Genomic DNA, 21,392 nt, shown 5'->3' with positions numbered 1-21,392 from the left:
CCTCCAACAAGGGGGAGGGGGATTGAAGTGGATGCCAGCTTGAGACAACCCATACTTTATGTTGCCTCTTGCAAACAGGAACAAGTTCTTGCTTGCTGGTACGAAGAGATACGCTTGCCTCTCTCTTAGTACTCGGCCCAGAGGTCTGACCATTGATCCTGCGGTGCACACCCCGATCAATCGGACAGAGGCTTGGATCCCTCCCTCGCTCTTACGACCAGGGAGGCATTCCAGGGATGGACGAACACCAGTCTGTTCATCAAAAGACTCAGATTCCACCAAGAAGTGAGTCTTCCTATTGTTAAAGGACCGATGGTTTGTATTACGTATCCAGGAACAAATGACAATTTGTCGCAAAATTGCATTTTTCCTAACTATACAAACCTGAGGTCCTTTACCATATAGTCCAACCTCCTCATGCCACCCCACCCCTCACTCTGCGTATTTTGCATGGGCCAAAAGCAAAAGTGATTTTGTTTACCTCCCAGTCGCGCGGCGCGCGAACGATCGGACAAGCAGTTAACTACCGTTCTCCCCTTGTTCGAGCTTACGACCGTTCCAGCTGCCGCTAGCTACTTCCTATTGTTAAAGGACCTCAGGTTTGTATAGTTAGGAAAAATGCAATTTCGACAAATTGTCATTTTGTTAGTTCCTTGTTCGGGAATACGCTGCCGAAGTTGAACATCGGGGTCCTACCTGCTGAAAGCCCAGTCTCTTAACAGGATTCTTGCCCCTTCCTCGATTGATACGGGAATCGGAAAAATAATATGCTCGACTGTCCTGGATTACGTTTTGTCAATTCAGTGACTTTCTCGCATTGACAGACATCTCAATAACTCTATATTGCGTAAGCGGATAAGCTCTTTTTAACAAGATTCGGAAGAGCTCTCATTCATCAATCACAGACTCGTACAAGAAATAGACTTGTAGACTACGTCAATGAACGCTTATGTCCAATAACATAAGAAGCTTGAGCTGTCCGCTTCGTTTCGCTACGATTTGTTCATGAAACTTGCCTGTCAGATATGTATGTAGCTATATTTCCGAATTCAGCTATAGATATGTCTGCCAGGTAGGTATGAACAAACTTTATTGTATCATAACAAAATCATCAGCTGATTGCAATTTACTGACATCAAAGCCATTAGTTGCTAAATGAAACATTTCAGAGATTTGTTTTGTAAGTAAATTAAATGAAGTAAAGGTGTGATATCACCAGTACATATCGGATGTTGCTTTTTTGGCTCGTCCAAGATGTGTAGTCTGCACTTTATATGTTTCTTCTGCCATGTCTACAACCAATAAATTTAGTAGTTTCTTAACAACTTTCCCCTTCATTAAATGATGGATGAATATAAATTTATTTTAATGTTAAAAATTAGCACATTCTTAACAAGTTGACAACTATAACACAACCCTTAATAAAAGTGTGGTAATTACGGTAACTAACATGGCAAAAGGCCATTTCTTGATTCAATTGTGTATATTGATAACAGTTGAAGAAATGCCAACAGCAGACCACATTAGACAGATTTAGAGAAGAATGCCAGTAAAGTCATAGTGAATAAAGGCAAAGAAAGGAAAAAAAATCCTGAGACTGCTACTACGTAGTTGACTTTTTAGGGAAGAGGATTTCCCTTCCTTCCAAACAGTGACTCTCCACATCCATGTAAGAGATCCAGATCCTTATCAATTTCAGATATGGGCCATATTGTGGTTGTTAAAAACTTGTTAATATCTTGTTTCATATTTAAATTATTTAACTCTGAACTAATTTAATTGTAATTTCTGTGTAATGTTTTTCATGTATGACACTTACCTGGCAGGTATATATATAGCTATATTCTCTGTTCGCACTGGGCAGAATTTTCAAAACTCGCGGCAACCGCTAGATCACTGGTAGTTCAGTGATCGCCACCGCCGTCCCGTGGCGCTGGTGCTCGGAATCATTCCCATTTTCCTCAGATTTTTTCTGCCACTGAACCTGGCAACATTGTTGTTGGTTCCCTGCTAGAATTCGAACTCGTTAGCTGACTTTCGCTGTACTTGGATGGTTTTATTGGGTATCGTATTGAAAGTTTGGATTGTCAATCGCGATTGGAAGTTTTATATAAAGTTGGATTGGCAATCGCGATTGGAAGTTCTTATAATGTCTGATTCTGGTGTAGTATTTCGATGTGTGTATGAAAGAAGGGTGCAAGGTGAGACTGCCGAAAGCCTCGGTAGACCCTCACACAGTATGTAAGAAGTGTAGAGAGGTTTTGTGTACTTGGATAATAGATGTAATGAGTGTGAAAGTTTTAAATGAGTAAGGAGTGGAAGACTTTCACGAAATATGTTGAGAGACTAGAAAAGGATAGAGTAAGAAGATCGGTGTCTCGGAGTGAGAGGTCAGGATCTTCTAGTAAGGCCTTGAATACTTCTGTTATTTCTCCCCCTTCTTCCCAAGTAGAAGTTGTTAATCCTTCTCCTCAGGTCTCTCCTGCGCCTGCTGCTGTTTCTGAGGATATTAATTATGTGAAAGTGTTTGCCGCCCTTGCGTCAATGGGCGATCAGATTCAGCGTCTTAACAGACAAAGTGGGTACGTTTGAGAGTGTCAGTGTAGTGGAGGGGGCGGCTGACGTCCTACTCGTGCTCCTAGACCTAGGCCTCTGCCAAGCTCCCAGACCCAAGGGAGAAGGCATGTCGACAGTCGAAGGGAGGCGAGAGGGGTTCCCTTACGATCAGTCGTCCCTTCAGGCAGTCCTGTTGCGTCCCAGGCTGCAGCAGTGCGTCATAGAAAAGGCGACACTGGGAAGTGTTTTTCCTCTACAGATAGTTCTGCGTCAGGCAAGTATGGACGTTATGTGAAGTTTTCGCGTCCTCTGAAGAGGACGCATAGACCTACGTCTTCTCAAGATGAGCGTTGACCCTCAAGAGCGGTGGAGTAGTCCCGAGATTTTCTCTTCTAGTGATGAGGAAGAGGTGGTTCCGTTTGAAAAGGAGGAGATCCTTTAAGTCAAGACAAGACGCAAGACCTCATGTATACGGCGGTTCTTTGGATAGGAGCCCTCCTTCTGAACTCCGGAGCAGTCTCTCCGGTATCTTCTCCTTATCGTAGCGCTCAGGATCGAATTTCTCGTTTAATGATCCTTCTCGTCGTCGTTCTCCGCTTGCTCAGACTTCCCGCCAGGAAACAGACTAGGAACTTCCTTGAAGAGATGCAAGAAGGTTAGCCGATTTAGTTAAATCGTGGGGACATCGGAACATCCTCCTATGAGGCGTAAGGACGCATCTCTCCCTGTCAAGTCATCTAAAAGACGCATGATGGTTTTGCCTCCTTCTCATCACGCTTCGGAGTCTCGGGTAGTACGCAAGTTACGGGAGCAGACGCAGGACGCAAGTTACGAGAACAGGAAGCAGGACGCAAGTTACCGGAGCAGGACACAGGACGCAAGCTTCCGGAACAGGACGCAGGATGCAACCTCGAGCTCAGAAGGACGCAGGACGCAGGCGGCAGGAGCCGGGTTCTTCCCGCGAGGTTGGAGAAGATTTTCTGCAGCAAGACCTTGGTTTACAGGATGTGTCTTCGGCAGAAGAGGAGATAGAAGACTTAGAGTCTGTGGAAGAAAAAGGATGGTGAAACACCTTCTTCAGACTACAAGAAATTAACGAATTGCCTTCTTTCACTTTTTGTTTTGAAGGGGATTTTCAGCCTGCAGCTCCGACATCACCCCTTTCTCAATTCTCCAAGAATAAAACTCCGAAGAAGTCCTCGTTTTTGAAGATGAAGTTTTCGATTACGGCTAAGAAGGCTCTTCAAAGGATTGATACGTGGTTGAAGGAAAAGAGGGAAGCGGGCAAGACTGTGTTCTCTTTCCCTCCAGCCAAATTGGCATCGAAGTCCGGAATTTGGTATGCGACGGGGGAAAATCTCGGCCTGGGAGTTCCTGCCTCCTCCCAGGGGGATTTTTTCCAACATTGTTGACAGTTCCCGCAGACATGCTTTGAATTCGGCTAAAGTGTGGTGGTCTCCATCAGAGTTAGATCATCTCTTGAAAGGGATTTTCCGGACTTTCGAGGTTTTCAATTTCTTGATTGGTCCTTGGGGCTCTGGGACGAACAGTGGAAAATAATGAATCAACAGCTTCTCAACTCCCAAGCAGTATTATGTCCTGCATGGACAAAGCCTTAAGGGATGGCGCGAATGAGTTAGCATCTCTTTTCACCGCAGGAGTTTTAAAGAAGAGGTCACTCTTATGCTCTTTTGTTTGCTGCTAAGGGCGTTTCTAACGCCCAGAAATCCGAATTGGTTTTATTCCCCACTTCGGATCAGTTATTTCCTGCGGATATTATCAAGGATATTTCGCTTTTCCCTAACTCAGAAGGCGACGCAGGATCTGTTAACTTCTTCGGTAAGAAAATTTTTCACCCAACAAGGTGGTTAAGAAGACGCCTAAGGAATCAAGACAAGCTAGTCAGCCCTTTCGAGGCAAGTCCTTTTCTCGTCCTTCCTTCAGAGCAAGAAGAGCTCCGTCCAAGAGGGTTCGAAACCCACAGTAGTAAACAATGAACAACAAGTCCTTCAGACATCAGTAGGTGCCAGACTCCAGAAGTTTTTGGGAGATTTTGCAAGAAAAGGGAGCAGATCCTTGGGTCGTCAAGGTGGCCAAAGAACGGTTACAAAACAAAATCCCTTTTTCTTTTCTTGAAGAGACCACCTCTTGCGACATCGCCAAGAGAGCTTGGAGCTCACTACAGCGATCCAGGGAAACAAGAAGCACTACAAGAACAAGTACTTTATATGCTCAAGAAAGGAGCAATAGAACCTGTTCTGGATCACTTATCTCCTGGATTTTTACAACCGGCTGTTTTTGTTCATGAAACTTACCTGACAGATATATATATATAGCTGTATTTTCTGAAGTCCGACAGAATTTAAAAATTCGCGGCACAGCGCGTGGGCGGCCAGGTGGTAGTACCCATTCCCCCCGACCGTGGGAGGCGGATATCGGGAACTATTACATTTTCTATTCATATTTTTTCTGTCGCCGGTCGGTAAACAACTGTTTACAGACCTCCGCCTAGGATTTTGTTTAAAACTTCATTAGTTGCCGCTTAAGTATCCTAATTATTCTTTCGATTATTAATGGATTTGTGGCTAGGCATACGCTATCGCAAATTTTTTTCATTGCATTTGATGTCTGAAGCTAGTTAGCCTAGTTTCAGACTTTGTTGTCTGCATGGTAAGGTGAGGCTACCGGAAACTTTCGGTTGACCACTCGCTTAGTATTTATGACGTTTACATGTTTTCTTGCATAAGTCATGTATTAGTGTAATGTTGTGACTGATTACGGAAGAAGGAGGATTTCATGTACGCATTTAGAGCGTGTTAGAATCAGGAGGTTTTTCCTCCACATTATCTTGATAAAACTATAGAAAGGTAAACAGAAGTTAGAAATAATGAACCTTCTAACCTCCTGTAGATTTTATTTTGCCTAACCTGTGGTATGGCTTACGGGCCTAGAAGAAGTGTCTGCTAGAGGATTACATCAAGTAATCTTAGGCTAAAGTGCTCGCTCTCCAATCAGTGTTGTGAAGTGTAGTGCCCCTTGTGTTGTGGAGGGGGTGGGGGCGTCAGATCGGCCCCATAATGCCTCTAGGCCTGGACCTCTGTCGGACTCCCAGGACTCTGGGAGAGGGGCATGTCGAAAGCCGCAAGAGGGTTACGGGGGCTCCCCACCGATCTGGCGTCCCTTCGGCAGAACCTGTTGACGCTTCCCAGGCTGCTAAAAGATCGTGCACGTGCACGAATCTTGAAGGATTGCTTCTCGTCCTCCGAGGCGTCCTCCCCGCGCAAGGGTTGGAGCTCTCGGAGGACTCGCGCCCTCTAAGAAGCTTTAGTAGGAAAAGGACGCTTCACGTCCTCTCTCTCGTTAGGAGGGAACGTCAGATCGACCCCATAAACGTCCTCTAGGCCTAGACCTCTGTCGGACTCCCCAGGAAACCAGGGAGGAGAGGGCATGTCAAAAGCCGAAGGAAGGTTACGGGTTTTTCATGCTGATCTGGCTTCCTTTCGGCAGGTCTGTTGTCACTTCCCAGGCTGCCGAAGATCGAGCACGTGCACGAATCTTGAAGGATTGCTTCTCTCCTCCGAGGCGTCCTCCCCACACAGGGTTGGAGCTCTCGGAAGGACTCGCGCCCCCTAAAGAAGCTTTAGAGAAAGAGGACGCTTCACGTCCTCTCTCTCGTCACGAGAGGATGAAAGAGTCCTGTGCCCTGTCAGGGCTCTCGAGTTATATTTACATAAACGAAGGAAGTAAGAGGTCCTTCGGGTAATGTATGGTGCTCAGGAAGAGACCACATTTACCCTTTTCGAAGAATGCACTGGCTCTTTTCCTAAGGGAAATATTAAGGAGGCTCATTCATCTTGCCAGAAGAGTGATTTGAGCCTCCTGCGAGTGAACGCTCATGAAGTTAGAGCTGTTTCAACCTCGCTAGCATTCCAAAAGGATTTGGTATCAAGGACATTCTAGATTCCACCTTTTGGAGGAGTAACTCAGTATTCGTCTCCTCTCCTAATGGCGCTCTGTATACGTTATGTAACGTTCGCTTTTCTTCGAAAAAAGCAAGCTGATAGTTTGACGTCCGCAAGCTGCTTTGCACAGTTAAACAACTTATGTCTCTGGTTCGGCATAAGAAGGGCAATTTAGACGTGAAGAAGACTTTGGAGTTGCTCGACGTCCTATAGTGGAGACATTCTCCAGGACGCTCGGCAAGCACCTTGCGAGGGTGTTCTTTTGGACGCTCGGCGTTCCTTTGCCGAGTGCGTTTCTGAGATGGTCTTTTGCATTACTAAGACGCAAGTTGTCGCACAGGCGGCCACTGTCTTTATAAGAAGGTATGAAGGTCTTTAAGGCCTCGTCTTGAAGACGAAAGCCATACGTCTTCCTTTAGTGTTCACACACTTCAGGAGCAGCGTGCGGCTCTCCATGAGACTCGCATGAGGACGTCCTTGAAAATATTCAACGTCATATACAAAAAGCGGTTCGTCGTAACATTGAGATGTTGGAAAGGTGTCGCCAGGTCGCTCTTGGCGGCCTTGCATGGCATTCAGGGCGGCCAAAACGAGTTCCCTCGGAAACGTCGTTCCAGAAGACTTTGGGGTTGTTCTCTGCTTCACACGCTTTCCGGAAGCTAAGGCAAGGAACTTTTTTGAGGACGCTCGCCAGGACGCTGGAGGACGCCTCAAAGCAGAACGCTTTAATGAGGACGCTTCAGCAGGACGGCTAATTTTGAGGACGTTCGGAGAGGCGCTCAGAGGACGCTTTTGAGGACGCTCAGCAGACGCTTATAGGAGCTTTTGTGGACATTCGCCAGGACGCTTCGGTGGAAGCTCGGCAGGACGCCTTTGCGAGAGTAAAGGCGTCTTATTTGCTGTTCACGCAAGTTTCTTAGGACGCTTGACGCTTTATAAACGCTCGTCAAGACGAGGTTTTTTTTCAGGACTCTTCCACAGGACATTCCTTTACAAAAAAGGATTCGGAGTTAGCGGAGAAACATACCCGATTTTTTTTCTTCGATCCCTCTTTCCTCTTCATCGATTTTCTCTGAGAATCGGGAAGATTATATACTCGGATTCCTGGGTGACTTCGGTCATGTTAAAGGGTTTCCCCTATTAGCAAAGTGCTAATAGTTTTGTCAAGTAAGGACGTTTTCCCCATTGTCAAGATTTAAACGTTTTGTCATTTAAGTGGGGGACCCCTCATAAATGGGGTAGTTCTCATTGACATAGATTTTAACGTTTTTATCGTTTAAGCGGATAAACTCGTTAACAAATTTCGGAAGAGCTCTTATTCATTTTCAGAGGCTCCATCCGGGAGTAAGAAAAAGACTTGTAGACTAGATCCATGATGGCTCAAGAGGGAAGTCTTATGTCCAATATCATAAGAACATTGAACGGTCCTTTTCGATCCTCGGTTCTCGCTTGATGATCTCTATTCGAATATTACTCCCATTTTCTTGAAAAGAGAAAAGTCTTGGTAAAGAGTCCAAGGAGTTCTTTTAAAAAGCCTCATTCATTAGAGCGTGGACAGTCGTTTTCCTTTCTTTCTCGTCTTCCTCGTCGAGGAAAGATGTAGTAGAGAATTCGATGTTCAAATTACTACAATACTTACGTAGTTTATCTTTGCGTCATTTTGCTAACGCATGGGTCAAGTCATATACGCATATCGTATTTACCTCTGCGGATAGAAGCTGAAAGAACTGTTGTTCTAATGTATTTATTTGACACTCCCTTCAACCTTCCAAGAGTTTTCGGAGTAAGAACAACTCTGCAGGTATTGTTGTTTCCGACAACACCGACTCAGCTTCTGTTTTTAGCGAATTCTGTTTCGTTTAAATAGGCCTGCTTGAGAGTTTCCCTTTTGCTCGATAATATCATACCTATTCCTTCGTAAAGGGAGTAGCTGGCAACTCAGGCAGTTAGTATTCTGTTCACCATTGAAGCTTTCCTTCGAGGAAGACTTCTCCTTCACTCTCTTTGATAGAGATCGAAGTGGTCGATCTCCAATCCTTATTTTGTTTTCTTGAAGGAAAGAATTTAGGATGGAGATCGTTGTTCAGAATCCTATAAATATACTACGTATATTAACCTCGCGACATGGTTCTACTAAGCAGTTGAATTGTCCGAGGGTAGGCGCATTTCCTAGTTATTCTACAGATTGCGACTTAGACGAGAAGTATTCTAATTGAACTGCAACTCTGGGTTGCCTGCAACCTCCCAGGAGTTTGTTTCAATTTTTATATACTTATGGTTTTGTCACGACAACACCATTTTTTTCAACTTTTATATTTACCGAAATTCGTTTCGCCTAAATATAATTGCTCGAGCATATCTTTTTATGCTCGGTGGTTCTAGCCGAACGCATTCTTTGTGGAATATGGAATTACCTGGCAACTCGGGATGACGAGTCAGCGGGAGCTCAAGCTCAGCTACTGCGTATTGAACTGCCATGATAGCAGCTCAGTATCAGCTGGCTCGGAGATGCACGGTTTGGTTATGTCTCTCTCTCTCTCCTGCTTTGATTGACTACCGAACCGTATCTCTGCCCAACAATTCATGAACTTAGGTCTCTGATTAACGGGGTTTCTCGCAATTATGAAGGACCATCTACTGCTGTGACGATAGATTCCATCGCCTTCGATATGCGAGAATTTTCAACAGAGATATCTCTTAGACTTTTTCATCTTTCTGTTTAACGCACGGTAACAGAAGTCTGTACAAAAGTCTCCCGCTGCATCACACTGCGACTAATGCGAATGATTTTGCAGACATCTGGGTTTGTCTTTAAAATATCTCATATTCGTAGGTGTACAATTGTTCATTGTTCAACCCGAATTAACAGATATGTCAAAAGACATCGCCTACTCTCCGACCTGACAGCTCTACTTCCAAATGTTCAGCCCATGAGAAGCAGTTCTTCAGGCAGCTTTCCCCTGTGTTTTATTACTGAAGAACGCCCCGCTTTCATTGCAAAACTACGACTTTCTCACCGGACAGCAATGAAATAGCGGTTAGCGTTTTCAGTCATTTGTAGGCACAGGTTCAGAATCTTGAGAACCTTCTCTCGATTTGTCTGTGAAGACGTAGGTTGCATTCAATATCTACCTTCGTCTTCAACGGTTCAGAGCGATAAGATCTTCAAGAGTAATGGCAGCCTCTTGGCCAAGGCAAAGCAGTGCTGCCTATTTTCAGTGTTCAATCGGAGGAGGCCGTTTCTGGAGATAGTGAAGGAAATGACTGTTCCTCCAACCTCGACCTCTGTGAAGTTTCCTTATGGTTCTATCTTTCCGTCTGAAGTTAATGAGATAAGCTAGAAGTCCTAACTATTGTAGAATATGCAAATATGTTGTTGACGGCCTCTAGGCTCAGAGATTCGGTTCTGTCAAACAACAAGCTTCACGATCTTTGAGGTCTGTGGAGATCTTAAAATTCTCGGATCAAAGGTTCCGGCATGGAACTTAGACGTAGTCTGAGTTTCTGATGCCAAAAAAGCAATTCGAACCTATCCTTTCTGCGAACTTAATACACGTGACCAAAAGAAAGGCTAATATTTCTAACCGCTCTAGCCACGACAAAGAGGGTTAGTGAGGTTTTAGCCATCATCAGAGGTTTTGGCTTTAAAGGACATAATGCGGTCTGTCCTCTAAGCATTCCGTTCTTGATAAGAACGAAAACCTGTCTAACCTTGACCCGAAGGCTTGGAGACCAAGGGTATGGCACAAATTATTGGGCAAGGGCATTAGAGAGTCCTGTGCCCTGTAAGGTCTCTCAAGTTTTATCTTGATAAAACTATAGAAAGTCCAAGGTCAACGGACAATCTGCGTGTTCCGTAAAAAGACCAGACTGGTTCATGTCCAAAAACACCCTGGCCATTATAGACAAGGAGTTCTTTTAAGAGGTCTCATTCATTGTGTTTGCATAAAGATTTGAGATTTTTTCTTAATATAAATGCTCAAGAGGTGAGGGCGCGCCTCGGAAGCATTTCAACAGAGCATGACACTCGGTAACATCCTGAGTGCCACGCTTTAGCGAAGCAACTCTGTGTTTCGCTTCACACTCGACAATCTGCGGTGTTCCGTAAAAGACCAGACTGGTTCATTTCCAAGAACACCCACTGGCATTATAGCCAAGGAGTTCTTTTAAGAGGTCTCATTCATTATGTTTTGCATAAAGATTTTTTGAGATTTTTTTCTTAATATGAATGCTCAAGAGGTGAGGGCGCGGCCTCGGAAGCATTTCAACAGAGCGTGACAACTCAGTAACATCCTGAGTGCCACGCTTTAGCGAAGCAACTCTGTGTTTGCTTCACACTCCCGACGGGATGTGAAGACGACATTTCAGATCCGTAAGTCGCTAGGACCATACATATCCGTAGATATATTATTGGGGGCAGGAAGCAACACGAATCCTATCCTATAGAAAAGGGATAGGTGTGCTTTTAACTTTGAAGGGTTGGTCGCTTGAGGCGCGTTCCTTTTCTTTAGCCTAGAAGTTATGGAACTAACTTTGATAGGTTAGGTCAGGTGGTGGTTTTAGCTTCATTGCCCTCTAGAAGTATGGTCATATGGTCCTAGTCACATTGTGGTCACGCCCCCGTTGATAGATCATTTAGAGCGCACCAGCATTACAGGTCTCTACCTCGCTGGCAACTCTAGTAACGCAGAAGCAGACTTTGGTGACAGTAATCACGAACGTCGGCTATGCTAACAGGTGAGGAACTAAGATGATATCATTTACTTAATTTAAGTTTCCCAAAAAACAAAAAATCCTATTCTGTCTCTTCCCACCATCCGAAGGTGGGATTCAGCTATATATATCTGTCAGGTAAGTTTCATGAACAAAATGTTATTGTTATAATACAATTAAGTTTGTTCATACTTACCTGGCAGATATATATAATTAAAGTGCCCACCCACCTCCCCCTCAGGAGACAGTGGCACTGATAAAATATGAATAGAAAATGGGAATAGTTCCTGATATCCGCCTCCCACGGCGGGAATGGGTACTACCACCTGGCCGCCCACTGGGTGTGCCGCGAATTTTTAAATTCTGTCGGACTTCATATACAGCTATATATATATCTGCCAGTAAGTATGAACAAACTTAATTGTATTATAACAATAACATTTTTAGTAGCGAAATCCTCGGGGGGATGGAGACCAGTACTGGACGTAAGTCAACTCAACTTATTTGTGGAGAAGACAAAATTTACGATGGAGACGACCGATTCAGTACTGGCAGCGGTACTCCAGGGACTGGATGGTTACCCTGGACCTTCAAGACGCATATTTTATATCCCCCCCAATTCATGCAGGATCCAGGAAGTACCTGAGATTTGTGATCCAGAACAGGGTCTTTCAGTTCAAAGCCCTCTGCTTTGGACTGTGCACAGCCCCACAAGTTTTTACAAGAGTGATGGCAAAGCGTGGCGAAGTGGCTACACATTCTAGGAATAAGTGTCTCTATACCTGGACGATTGGCTCATAAGAGCCCAATCAAGAAAGCAATGTCTGGAGGACTTAGAAATGACGTTAACATTAACGAAAGAGTTAGGGCTGATGGTGAACTTAGAAAAGTCGAATATGACCCCCAATCAGGAGCTAGTTTATTTGGGGATTCTGATCTCCTCAGTGACTTTTCGGGCTTTTCCGTCTCCCAACAGACAAGAGCAGTGCATCCCGGAAAGTTTCAAGCCTTTCTAGAGAAAGAACAATGTTCGGCACGAGAGTGGATGAGCTTACTGGGGACCCTCTCGTCCCTGGAACGGTTCGTTTCTCTAGGAAGGCTTCACATGAGACCCCTACAAATATTTTGAACCAAGTCTGGCCAAGAAAAATTGCAACCAGATTCCTTCCCGTTTCGAATTCCTTGCAAGATCAAAGAGGATTGCGGTGGTGGCTACTCCGGGAAGTTAGCGAAGGGAGCGTCGCTCCAGCAAAAGAACCCAGACCATGTATTGTTCTCAGACGCGTCGGACGCAGGCTGGGGAGCGACTCTCGGACATCAAGAAGTTTCAGGTCGTTGGAGCAAGGAGGAGCGGCTTGGCATATAAACAGGAAGGAACTGATGGCGATTTTCTTGGCTTTGAAAGAGTTTCAACGCGGTGATTTCGCAACAAGGTGTGCAAGTATAACGCGGACAATACCACAGCTCTGGCGTACAATCCGCAAACAAGGAGGGACACATTCAATCTCTCTTTGCAAGTTGGCGGAGGAGATCCTTCTTTGGGCAGAGAAGGAAAGCGTAACCCTTCTCACCAGATTCATTCAAGGGGAGAAGAATTGTGAGAGCGGACCTGTTGGAGCAGGGAAGGTCAACTTCTATCAACAGAATGGACTCTTCATCTGAAGTATGCCAGAGTCTGATGGAAATTTTGGGTTGGGTCGCCCAGTTGTGGACTTTGTTTGCGACAGCAATGACAAAGAGATTGACGACTTATTGCTCTCCAGTCCCAGACCGTCAAGCAGTCGCAGTAGACGCCTTTCTTCTAGATTGGACGGGGTGCTAGACGTGTAGCCTTTCCCCCGTTCAGATATTAGGAAAGGTTTTGAAGAAATTCAGGGAGAGTCAAGGACAAGAATGACTCTCATAGCTCCCTACTGGCCGGCCCGAGATTGGTTCACAGAGGTACTGGAATGGACAATAGATGTGCCAAGGACACTTCCAGCAAGAGTAGATCTACTCAAACAGCCTCACTTCAACAGGTACCACAAGAACACCCTCGCTCTGGGTCTGACTGCGTTCAGACTATCGAAAGACTTGTCAGCGAGGGGGTTTTCATAGAGAGGCGGCCAGAGCGGTGGCCGGAGCTAGAAGAGCCTCTACTATTAAGGTGTGACCAGGCGAAGTGGGAAATCTTTCGTAAGTGGTGCAAGAGTCGGAAGATTTCTTCATCCAGTACCTCTGTGACCCAAATTGCCGACTTCCTTTTATATTTAAAGAAGGAAATAGGATTGTCAACTCAGACGATTAAAGGGTATCGGAGTATCGTTGGCCTCAGTATTTAGACATAGAGGTTTAGATATTACAAATAATCTAGATCTGAGAGACCTCATAAGGTCCTTGGAACAAGGAAGGAACTCCAATACAGAGCGCCTTCCTGGAATCTCGATGTGGTCCTGAAATTCTTAGGAACTAGTAAGTTCGAACCGATGGATCAAGCCTCGTTGAGAGATATCTCGAAAAAGACCATCTTTTTGGTGGCCTTGGCCACAGCTAAAAGGGTGAGTGAGCTGCAAGCAATTAGCAAACATATTGGCTGGAAACATGACAAGGCGTTTGCTCATTTCAGGAGGGTTCTTGGCCAAGAACGAGAATCCAGCTCATCCATGGCCAAGGTTCTTTTGAAATTATGGGTCTTTTCAGATTTAGTAGGACAGGAACAAGAGAGAGTTCTTTGTCCAGTAAGGGCATTGCGCTAGTTATATGGAGAAAACCAGTAAGATTAGAGGAACTTCAGAATCACTGTGGTGCTCTGTGAGAATCCTAGCAGAGGCAATGACCAAAAATGCAATTGCCCTTTTTCCTTAGGGAACTAATTAAAGAATCTCATATGTTATGCCAAGAAGAAAATTTCGGCATCCTTAAGGTTAAGGCGCACGAAGTGAGAGCAGTAGCTACTTCCTTGGCTTTTAAAAAGAATAATGGCCCTCAAATATATCATTGAAACGACGTTTTGGAGGACTAATTCAGTGTTTGCAAGTCATTACCTTAGAAACGTCAAAACAACGTTTGACAATTGTCAAACGTTGGGTCCATATGTATCCTCAGGAGCAGTATTGGGCAAAGGAATTTCCACCCATAACTTACTAACATGCTAGGTATTTTAATGAAGTGGTGTTGTTTTTATGGTTGTCTGAGAGGGTTATTTCCTCTTCAGTCTGTGAAGTGTAGTGTGTTAGGTTAGTTTTGTGTGTGGTTCAGGTGGTCTAACTTATCCTAGCATGAATGCCCGTGGTAAGAGAGGGCTAGGGTTCCTGTCAACAAATTGGTCCCACGTCCAGTTGTCAAGCACCCTTGTAATTAGCTTCATCAACTAATAGGTCCCGTCCTAGTTGGAAGCTACTAAGGTTTAGCAGGCTAAGATGCAGAATGCTGAAGTCCAGCTACCTTAGCAGGTAAGGAATCTAAGAGTATTTTGAATTTTAAATTTTTAAAACTCTTTACATGTTGCTGTCTTTGACCCACCTCCAAATGTGTCAATCAGCTATATATATTCCTGCCAGGTAAGTGTCATACATGAAAATGAGGTTATTATGATATAACAAAGTTTCATGTATACTTTACCTGGCAGGTATATATTAATTCCCACCCACCTCCCCTCAGAAGACAGGGTTCAGAGAAAAATCTGAGGAAAATGGGGATGATTCCGAGCACCAGCGCCACGGGAGCGGGGTGGCGATCACCTGAACTACCAGTGATCTAGCGGTTGCCGCGAGTTTTGAAAATTCTGCCAGTGCGAACAGAGAATATAGCTATATATTACCTGCCAGGTAAAGTATACATGAAACTTTGTTATATCATAATAACCTCATTTTGTATAAAAAGGCAAGGATAGGGCAATAAAATTAGTGGCTGAGAATGGAGTCTGAGAGGTTCTATTGCAACACTCTGCTTGTGGCCAATGAGGAGCCACTAAGGTTGTCTTGAGATTGGGATGAACACACTGTCGATCATCTTGTGAAGGAATCTGAAAGTGGGAAAGACATAAATGCTCAGATTGTCCCAGGAGTGTTGGAAAACATCTTCGTCATCGTCCAGTGATCTAGAATTTTATAGGATACAAATCCCATGTGCCGACAGATAGTTAATATAGAAATGTATCGCTAAATGTTAATGTTTTAATTGAATTACAAAAAAAAAAAATGAGCCTTTGAAAATGTATATTTTAATATTTTTAATAGGTTCTTAAAATTATTGTATTTTGTGTCTGTTAACTTAACTAGCTTAGAAGCATTGTATACTATAGTTTTAATCTAAGCTATAAGTGTGAACCTGTTTTTTACATTGCAGTGCAATTGAACTAATGATGATGATGCTTGATTTTCAGACAAGATGTACCATGAAATATGATCACAGCAATACTTGCCTGAAGGTTAAAGTTACTGATGACAGAGCTGTGAGTATCCTAGTAATCTTCAGTCTCATATAAGTAACCTACCAAGTTATTACATAGCTTTATACTTTCCATTTGTGCAGCAACTTAAATTTTGAAATTCTCAGTACTCAGGATAGCAGACACAGATCCTCCTTTGAGCCTTTTTGAGAGGCTTTGGCCTCAAGAGAGAGATTTGAGCATTTTCTGAGAACAGCTCTATTTCTTGGCAGGCGAGTTATACCCCACCCAGCCCCCGATAGTGTTTAAGTGATAGGTTGAGGCTCGACTAGGCTCTCTCGTCTTAGCTTGACCCACTCACCCTGCTCGCTGCCCAGTCTCAGATCGTGTTCACGTGATTGGCCAAATCAAGTGCTCAACTCTGTTTGAGCAAACTTTCTGCTCTCTTCACAGCATAAGCACCCTCCTTCCCCCTGCTAGTTTCCTCTGGCAGGACAGGTAGGAGTGCTTTTTCTTCCTACCTGTAATCTTGGTTGGTCTGAGAGATGTGAGGCAAACAGAGAGGGCTTTGAAGAGTTTGTCTGTTGTCGGAGTTCAACAACAAGGTTTTACTCGGGATTGATTCTTGGATCTTTTCGTCATGTACCTGAGTAGTCGAAGAAGGTTTCTTGAGGTCTGTCAAGATTCTCCCTTCAAGGAGACAAGATCAAAAGTATTGCAGCCTGGAAGGCTATGTAGGTCTTCCTCAGGAAGCGTACATCCTCGATTTTCATTTTGCAGAGATTTGAGATTTGTCAGCACAATGATCTCGGGGATAAGGGGACCGTGACCTTTCCCTGTGAATGATTTTCACTGCTCAAAGCCCTTGCAGTTCGGGGAGGGAACAGGAGTTTCAATAGGGTCACAGCAGTTCTTGCTAGCAAGGCATTTTAGTCAGAGTTCATTCAATTGAAATGCCCAACCATGCTCTCTTCCCCCTCCTCTGGATTGACGGAAGTGATTCTTCTTCCTTTAGGGGCCTTATACCGACTGCAGTTTGTTCTGTCTCTGCTTCATCCAGACTTGGTTCTCTTGCTGCTTTCCTTGCCGCGAAGGACATTCCTCTCACAGCAAGAAACGGTGAGCCTGGAGAGCATGGCACCATGATATGTCTCCAGGCAGTCTCGTGACAGGATCTGTGATCCTTCTCTTCCTGTGAGGCTTAACTTTGCGAATGTGATCCTTCATGGAGAGAGAGGACTTTGCCTTATGGAGACTGTCTCAATTGGGGGGGAGGGAGGAATTCTACCCAACACGAGACAGCAACCTGTGGGCTTTTCTGGTGTTAAGAAGAGGGACTTTGTCCTAATTTGGATCTCCAGACTTGTAAGTTTTGAGTTGTTGTGACCCATAGGATTGGTCCTTTACTTGGTTCTGCTTCTCTCTCAGAGAATTGACAGACTGTCTTGTCCTCTGGGCAATGGCTAAGACCTTTGGGTCTTCGTAACCATTTGGCTCGACCATAGGGTCAGGGCAGCCCTTTCTTGGTATCCTAAGAAGTCTCAGACTTTGAAGGGCAATCACAGAAACACTGCCTTCTTCTTGGAAAGTGCACATATGTGTGTCTTTCAACCCTTTTACCATCGAGAAGGAAAGAGAGGGAAGAGAATGCACATAATGGGCAGTCTTCTTCTGCAGATACCTCAATGAAGACTTAACAGCAACATAGCTGGGACCTGGTAGTGGATATCCTTCAGAAGAAGTATCTGCTTTCTTCCAGGTCTCGTCATCTTTCATCGAACTACCATTCCATCTCCTCTTCTGTGTTCCCGATTCAGGAGTGACTCGGCTAGAGCTCGTCGTCTATGGTCTCCTGTCGACACCACAGAAGCCTTCCCTTGAGGCAGCTTCCCCTTCACTCTCTTTAGTAGAATATGAAGGAGGCTTGCTTCCAGCCTTTAATCATTTTCCTTCTCAGGGCAGGAAGGATTCAGACCGAGGGCTTGATCGACAGGCACCTTTGAACGTGCTTGCATATTCCCCTCACAACATGCTTCTGTTCTCAGATGCACTGTATGAGGGATAGGTACGCGCCCATAACCTATTCGAGGTGTGCAACCGAGACAATAAGTGCCTTCTTATCAACAACCTGGAACTCAAGGCAGCTTTTCTAGCCTTCTGAGAGTATCAGGATTGTGTCAGGATCGGTTGTTAGAGACAATCAGTGTTATTGTAGAGCAACAACACCACAGTAGTGGCATATGCCAACAAACATGAGGGTCATGCATACTAGATAGTTCTGTCAGCCAAATACATTTCTGGGTTGGCATGTATTGGGAGGCAAGCTCAGCGTCTGGATTCGAGTGATTGGGGCAGAATGTTTCCTTCACTCGTTCTTTTTTGAAGGTAGCTCAAGTCGAGGACTCCCTATCATCTTTCTGTTTGCCGTTCAGCAGAACAGAAGTCTGTAGGTCTTCTGCTCCATCACACCTGACCCATGGGCTGTTATGATGATGCATGCTGACTTTTATGGGACTACCTCTACGTATTTATCTAATTTGCAAAGGGTTCAGCAAGCCTTTTCCATCCCAAATTTGAGGATGAATGCTGGAAGACTTCGCCTTTCACCTGACCTGCTAGCTCTGCTTCAGAGGCACTGAGAGAATTTCTTCCCTGACCCAGTCTTTTGTGTCTGTGACACATGGAACAGTTTGTCAGGCAGGACAATCCCTGTGCCTTCATGACTGGAGACTAGCTTTCCTTGCTAGCATAGGCTTTCTCGTCAAGCAGCAACGGAAATTACTGAACGTCTCTTTCAGTCTTCTGACTGCAGTAATACAGGGATTAGAGCTGTATTCATTGGTTGGTGTCATTGACAGGACTCTATCTCTGGTCAGAGCCGCTCTTCAACAGGTCATTGACTTCCTCGTCTTCTTGGCCACAATTTTCTTTTCCAATTAAGCTGAAAGACCAAAATCCACTTTTGGCTTAGTCCTTCATCTGAAGGTAGTCTTTTCTTCTCAGTCAAGATTTAGCTACCAATGAGAAGTTTCAGTCAGTCTTGCCTCGCAGGGTCCTCAGGCCCTTGGACGCCATACGACTCTTGTTTTAGGGTTTACAGTGGTCCCCCCGTATTCGCGGGGGATGCGTACCAGACCCCCCTGTGAATAGTTAGAACCCGCGAATGTTTGGAACCCCTATAAAAATGCTAAAAACAGCCTATTTCGTTAGTTAAAACTCAAGAAAAACCCACTAAAAATTTTCCTACATGGTTTTTTTAATAGTTTTATCACAAAAAGTGCATTTTATGATGAAATTCATAAAAAAAACCAGGAATTTGTGGATATTTATCATAGAAAAATACCGCGAATGCGCGAATTTTCCGCGAATAATGCAGGGAAACTTTCCCGAGAGAAATCCGTGAATGTGTGAGAACGCGAATACGGGGGGTCCACTGTATGTCTCTTGGCCCACACACACCCTTGCATTAGTCGTCAAGGCAGAGATCTGACTCAAGTCCATTTACTGTCTTGCTCCGGCATTGGCGAAGAGAATAGTCTCTCTTCACGGACCTACATGGTTGTAAGCATTAAAAAAATGGAATGGGGATCGTTAAGTCAACTGCGTCTCGGATGTCGTAGCAAATTCCGTACCCTCTGGCACCTGTTGCCAGGTTTGAATATTGAACTATACTCTTCTCCCTTTTGGACTTTGCAACTCAATAATCCGTCACTGCTTTGTCCTGTTGAGTGTTGAGGTGCTTTCCAAAGACACTATATTTCTAACCTGAATGTCGATGGCACTTTTTGCTAGTACTTCTCGCCCAAGGAAGAAGTGTCTCGGACACATCTTTTGTTCTGGCTTTGTGAAACAATTGGAAGAGCGTACTCTACAACTGGTGTTAACAACTGTATATTCTGACTGAGAACTCACTAAGCCAAAGGCTTAGTCCATCCCTTGCATTCTGGAAGAATTTGTCGGCCTGGAAGCAAAGATGTGGTTTCATCAGACCAGATTTATTTATATCTTCCTACCTTCGAGTCTTTGCCCACAAGTCCTTGGAACCTTTGTTCTCTTGGACCTGTGGTGGTTGCTCAACAAGTAGTTTTCTTACCTGGCTCCTCTAACAGAACAGGTAGCATCTCACTTAAGGTGGGGTTCTGAAAGTGAGAGGGTTCACGAGATTGACTGGCCTCTCCTCCTCCTTCCTCGTCTTCCTTCTCTTCCTTCAGGATGAGAATAGGATTCAAACCTACACTAGGTGGAACTGGTGTCTGATGCGGTAAGACTACACATGGAGCTCCCATTTTATTTTTCTTTCAAGAAACATTGAAGCAGTCTTGCTCCTTCCTCTAGCAAGGGGAGGAAGGAGAGACTGCCATTAAGTCAAACCCTTTTTGGGTCTTTGCCTTATTGCCTCCGACTCTTGAGATTCTTCAGTCTTTTTTCATATGAGTTATGATTCCTCCTCATTTCCTTAACCAGGAGGAGTAGCCCAGGTGTGGCAAACTCCAGTCAGTTCAAAGAAATTCACTCAGATTCCTCCCTCCAACCAGTGAGTCTTCCTAATGCTAATGTGTATATTGTGTAGGAACAAATCACAATTTTTTAAAGTAAATTGTATTTTTGTACTTGAACTTCCCTGCCAGATATATACTTAGCTTAGGTCTCTGACGTCACGACAGAAAATTCAAAACTCGCGGCACACGCTACAGGTAGGTCAGGTGATCTACCTTACCCGCCGCTGGGTGGCGGATGTAAGAACCAGTCCCCCTTTCTTGTCAGATTATTTTCTGTCGCCGGCTGGACAACACCTGTTGTTCAGTCCTTACGATAGTTAAATTCGTTCTCGTTGCCAACGATTTGGATTTTGGTGAAGTACCCTCCTTTGTTTGTTGGCTTGGCATAAACGCTTTTTGGATTGTTTTTTTGGATTTTTCTTTTGGATTTCTCTTACAATATATATAATCATGGATGATTCTGAAGTTAAGAAACCTAGTTTATTTAGGGTTTTTGTTGCAGTGAAGGAATGTAAAGTTAGGCTTCCTAAAGCTGGATTAGATCCTCACTCTGTATGTACATCTTGTAGAGGGAATGAATGCTCTTTTATTAATCCTTGCAAAGAGTGTAAGAATTTGGATGAGGATGGTGGAAGGCTCTTTTCTTCTTATGTGAGAAAGTTAGAGAAGGATAGGGTGCGCAAGGCTTCTTCAAGGAGCTCTAGTAGATCGAGGGTGAGTGAAGTGACGCTGAGAATCCTGTAGTAGAAGTAGTTGCCTTCTCCGGTTTCAGCCCCTGCGCCCAAGCTTTGAACCCGAAGATTCGTTTTCGGAAAAGTTGCTTCTGGGAGAGCCTCGATCAGGAGTAAGGAGATCCTCCTTGCTCTCGACAAGGTAAGAGTGATGATAGTGCAAGTGATCAGTGCAGTGCCCCTAGTGCAGTGGAGGGTGCGTCTGACCGGCTCACTAACGCTTCCAGGCCTAGACCTCTTCCAGACTCCCAGACCCAGTGGAGGAGGAAAGTCGAAAGCCGCAGGAAGGTTAGGGAGAACCCCCACCGGTCAGGCGTCCCCTTGGCAGATCCTGTTGCTCGTTCCCAGGCTGCCTCTGATCGAACCAAGAAGGATTTTATTGCGCCAGTGCTTCTCTTCATCTTCGTCGCCTTCTCCTAAGCGTAGATGGAGCGCCTCGGAGTCGTCTCGCCCTCTCAAGAGGCCCTGGAAGGCTCCTTGCGCCCTTCCTTCAGCACCCCGAATCCTTCGCGGAAGAACCAGAAGTGGAACGCAAGAGAACCAAGATTTCTTCTGTTTACGC

General features: G+C 44.7%; 1 protein-coding gene across 1 annotated transcript in view; it reads left to right on the top strand.

Moving 5' to 3' along the window:
• Positions 1-21,392, top strand: part of LOC135212071 (signal recognition particle 9 kDa protein-like) — a 223,467-nt gene that overhangs the window by 175,814 nt on the left and 26,261 nt on the right. Inside the window, exon 2 of the mRNA XM_064245419.1 lies at positions 15,595-15,663. Coding sequence (XP_064101489.1) covers positions 15,595-15,663 — 69 coding nt within the window. The remainder of the gene's footprint in view (positions 1-15,594; positions 15,664-21,392) is intronic.

This window comes from Macrobrachium nipponense, chromosome 40, assembly GCF_015104395.2.
Source record: "Macrobrachium nipponense isolate FS-2020 chromosome 40, ASM1510439v2, whole genome shotgun sequence".
NCBI lineage: Eukaryota > Metazoa > Arthropoda > Malacostraca > Decapoda > Palaemonidae > Macrobrachium > Macrobrachium nipponense.
The sequence above is the reverse complement of the archived record's forward strand: the minus strand, read 5'-3'. Positions and strand labels throughout refer to the sequence as shown.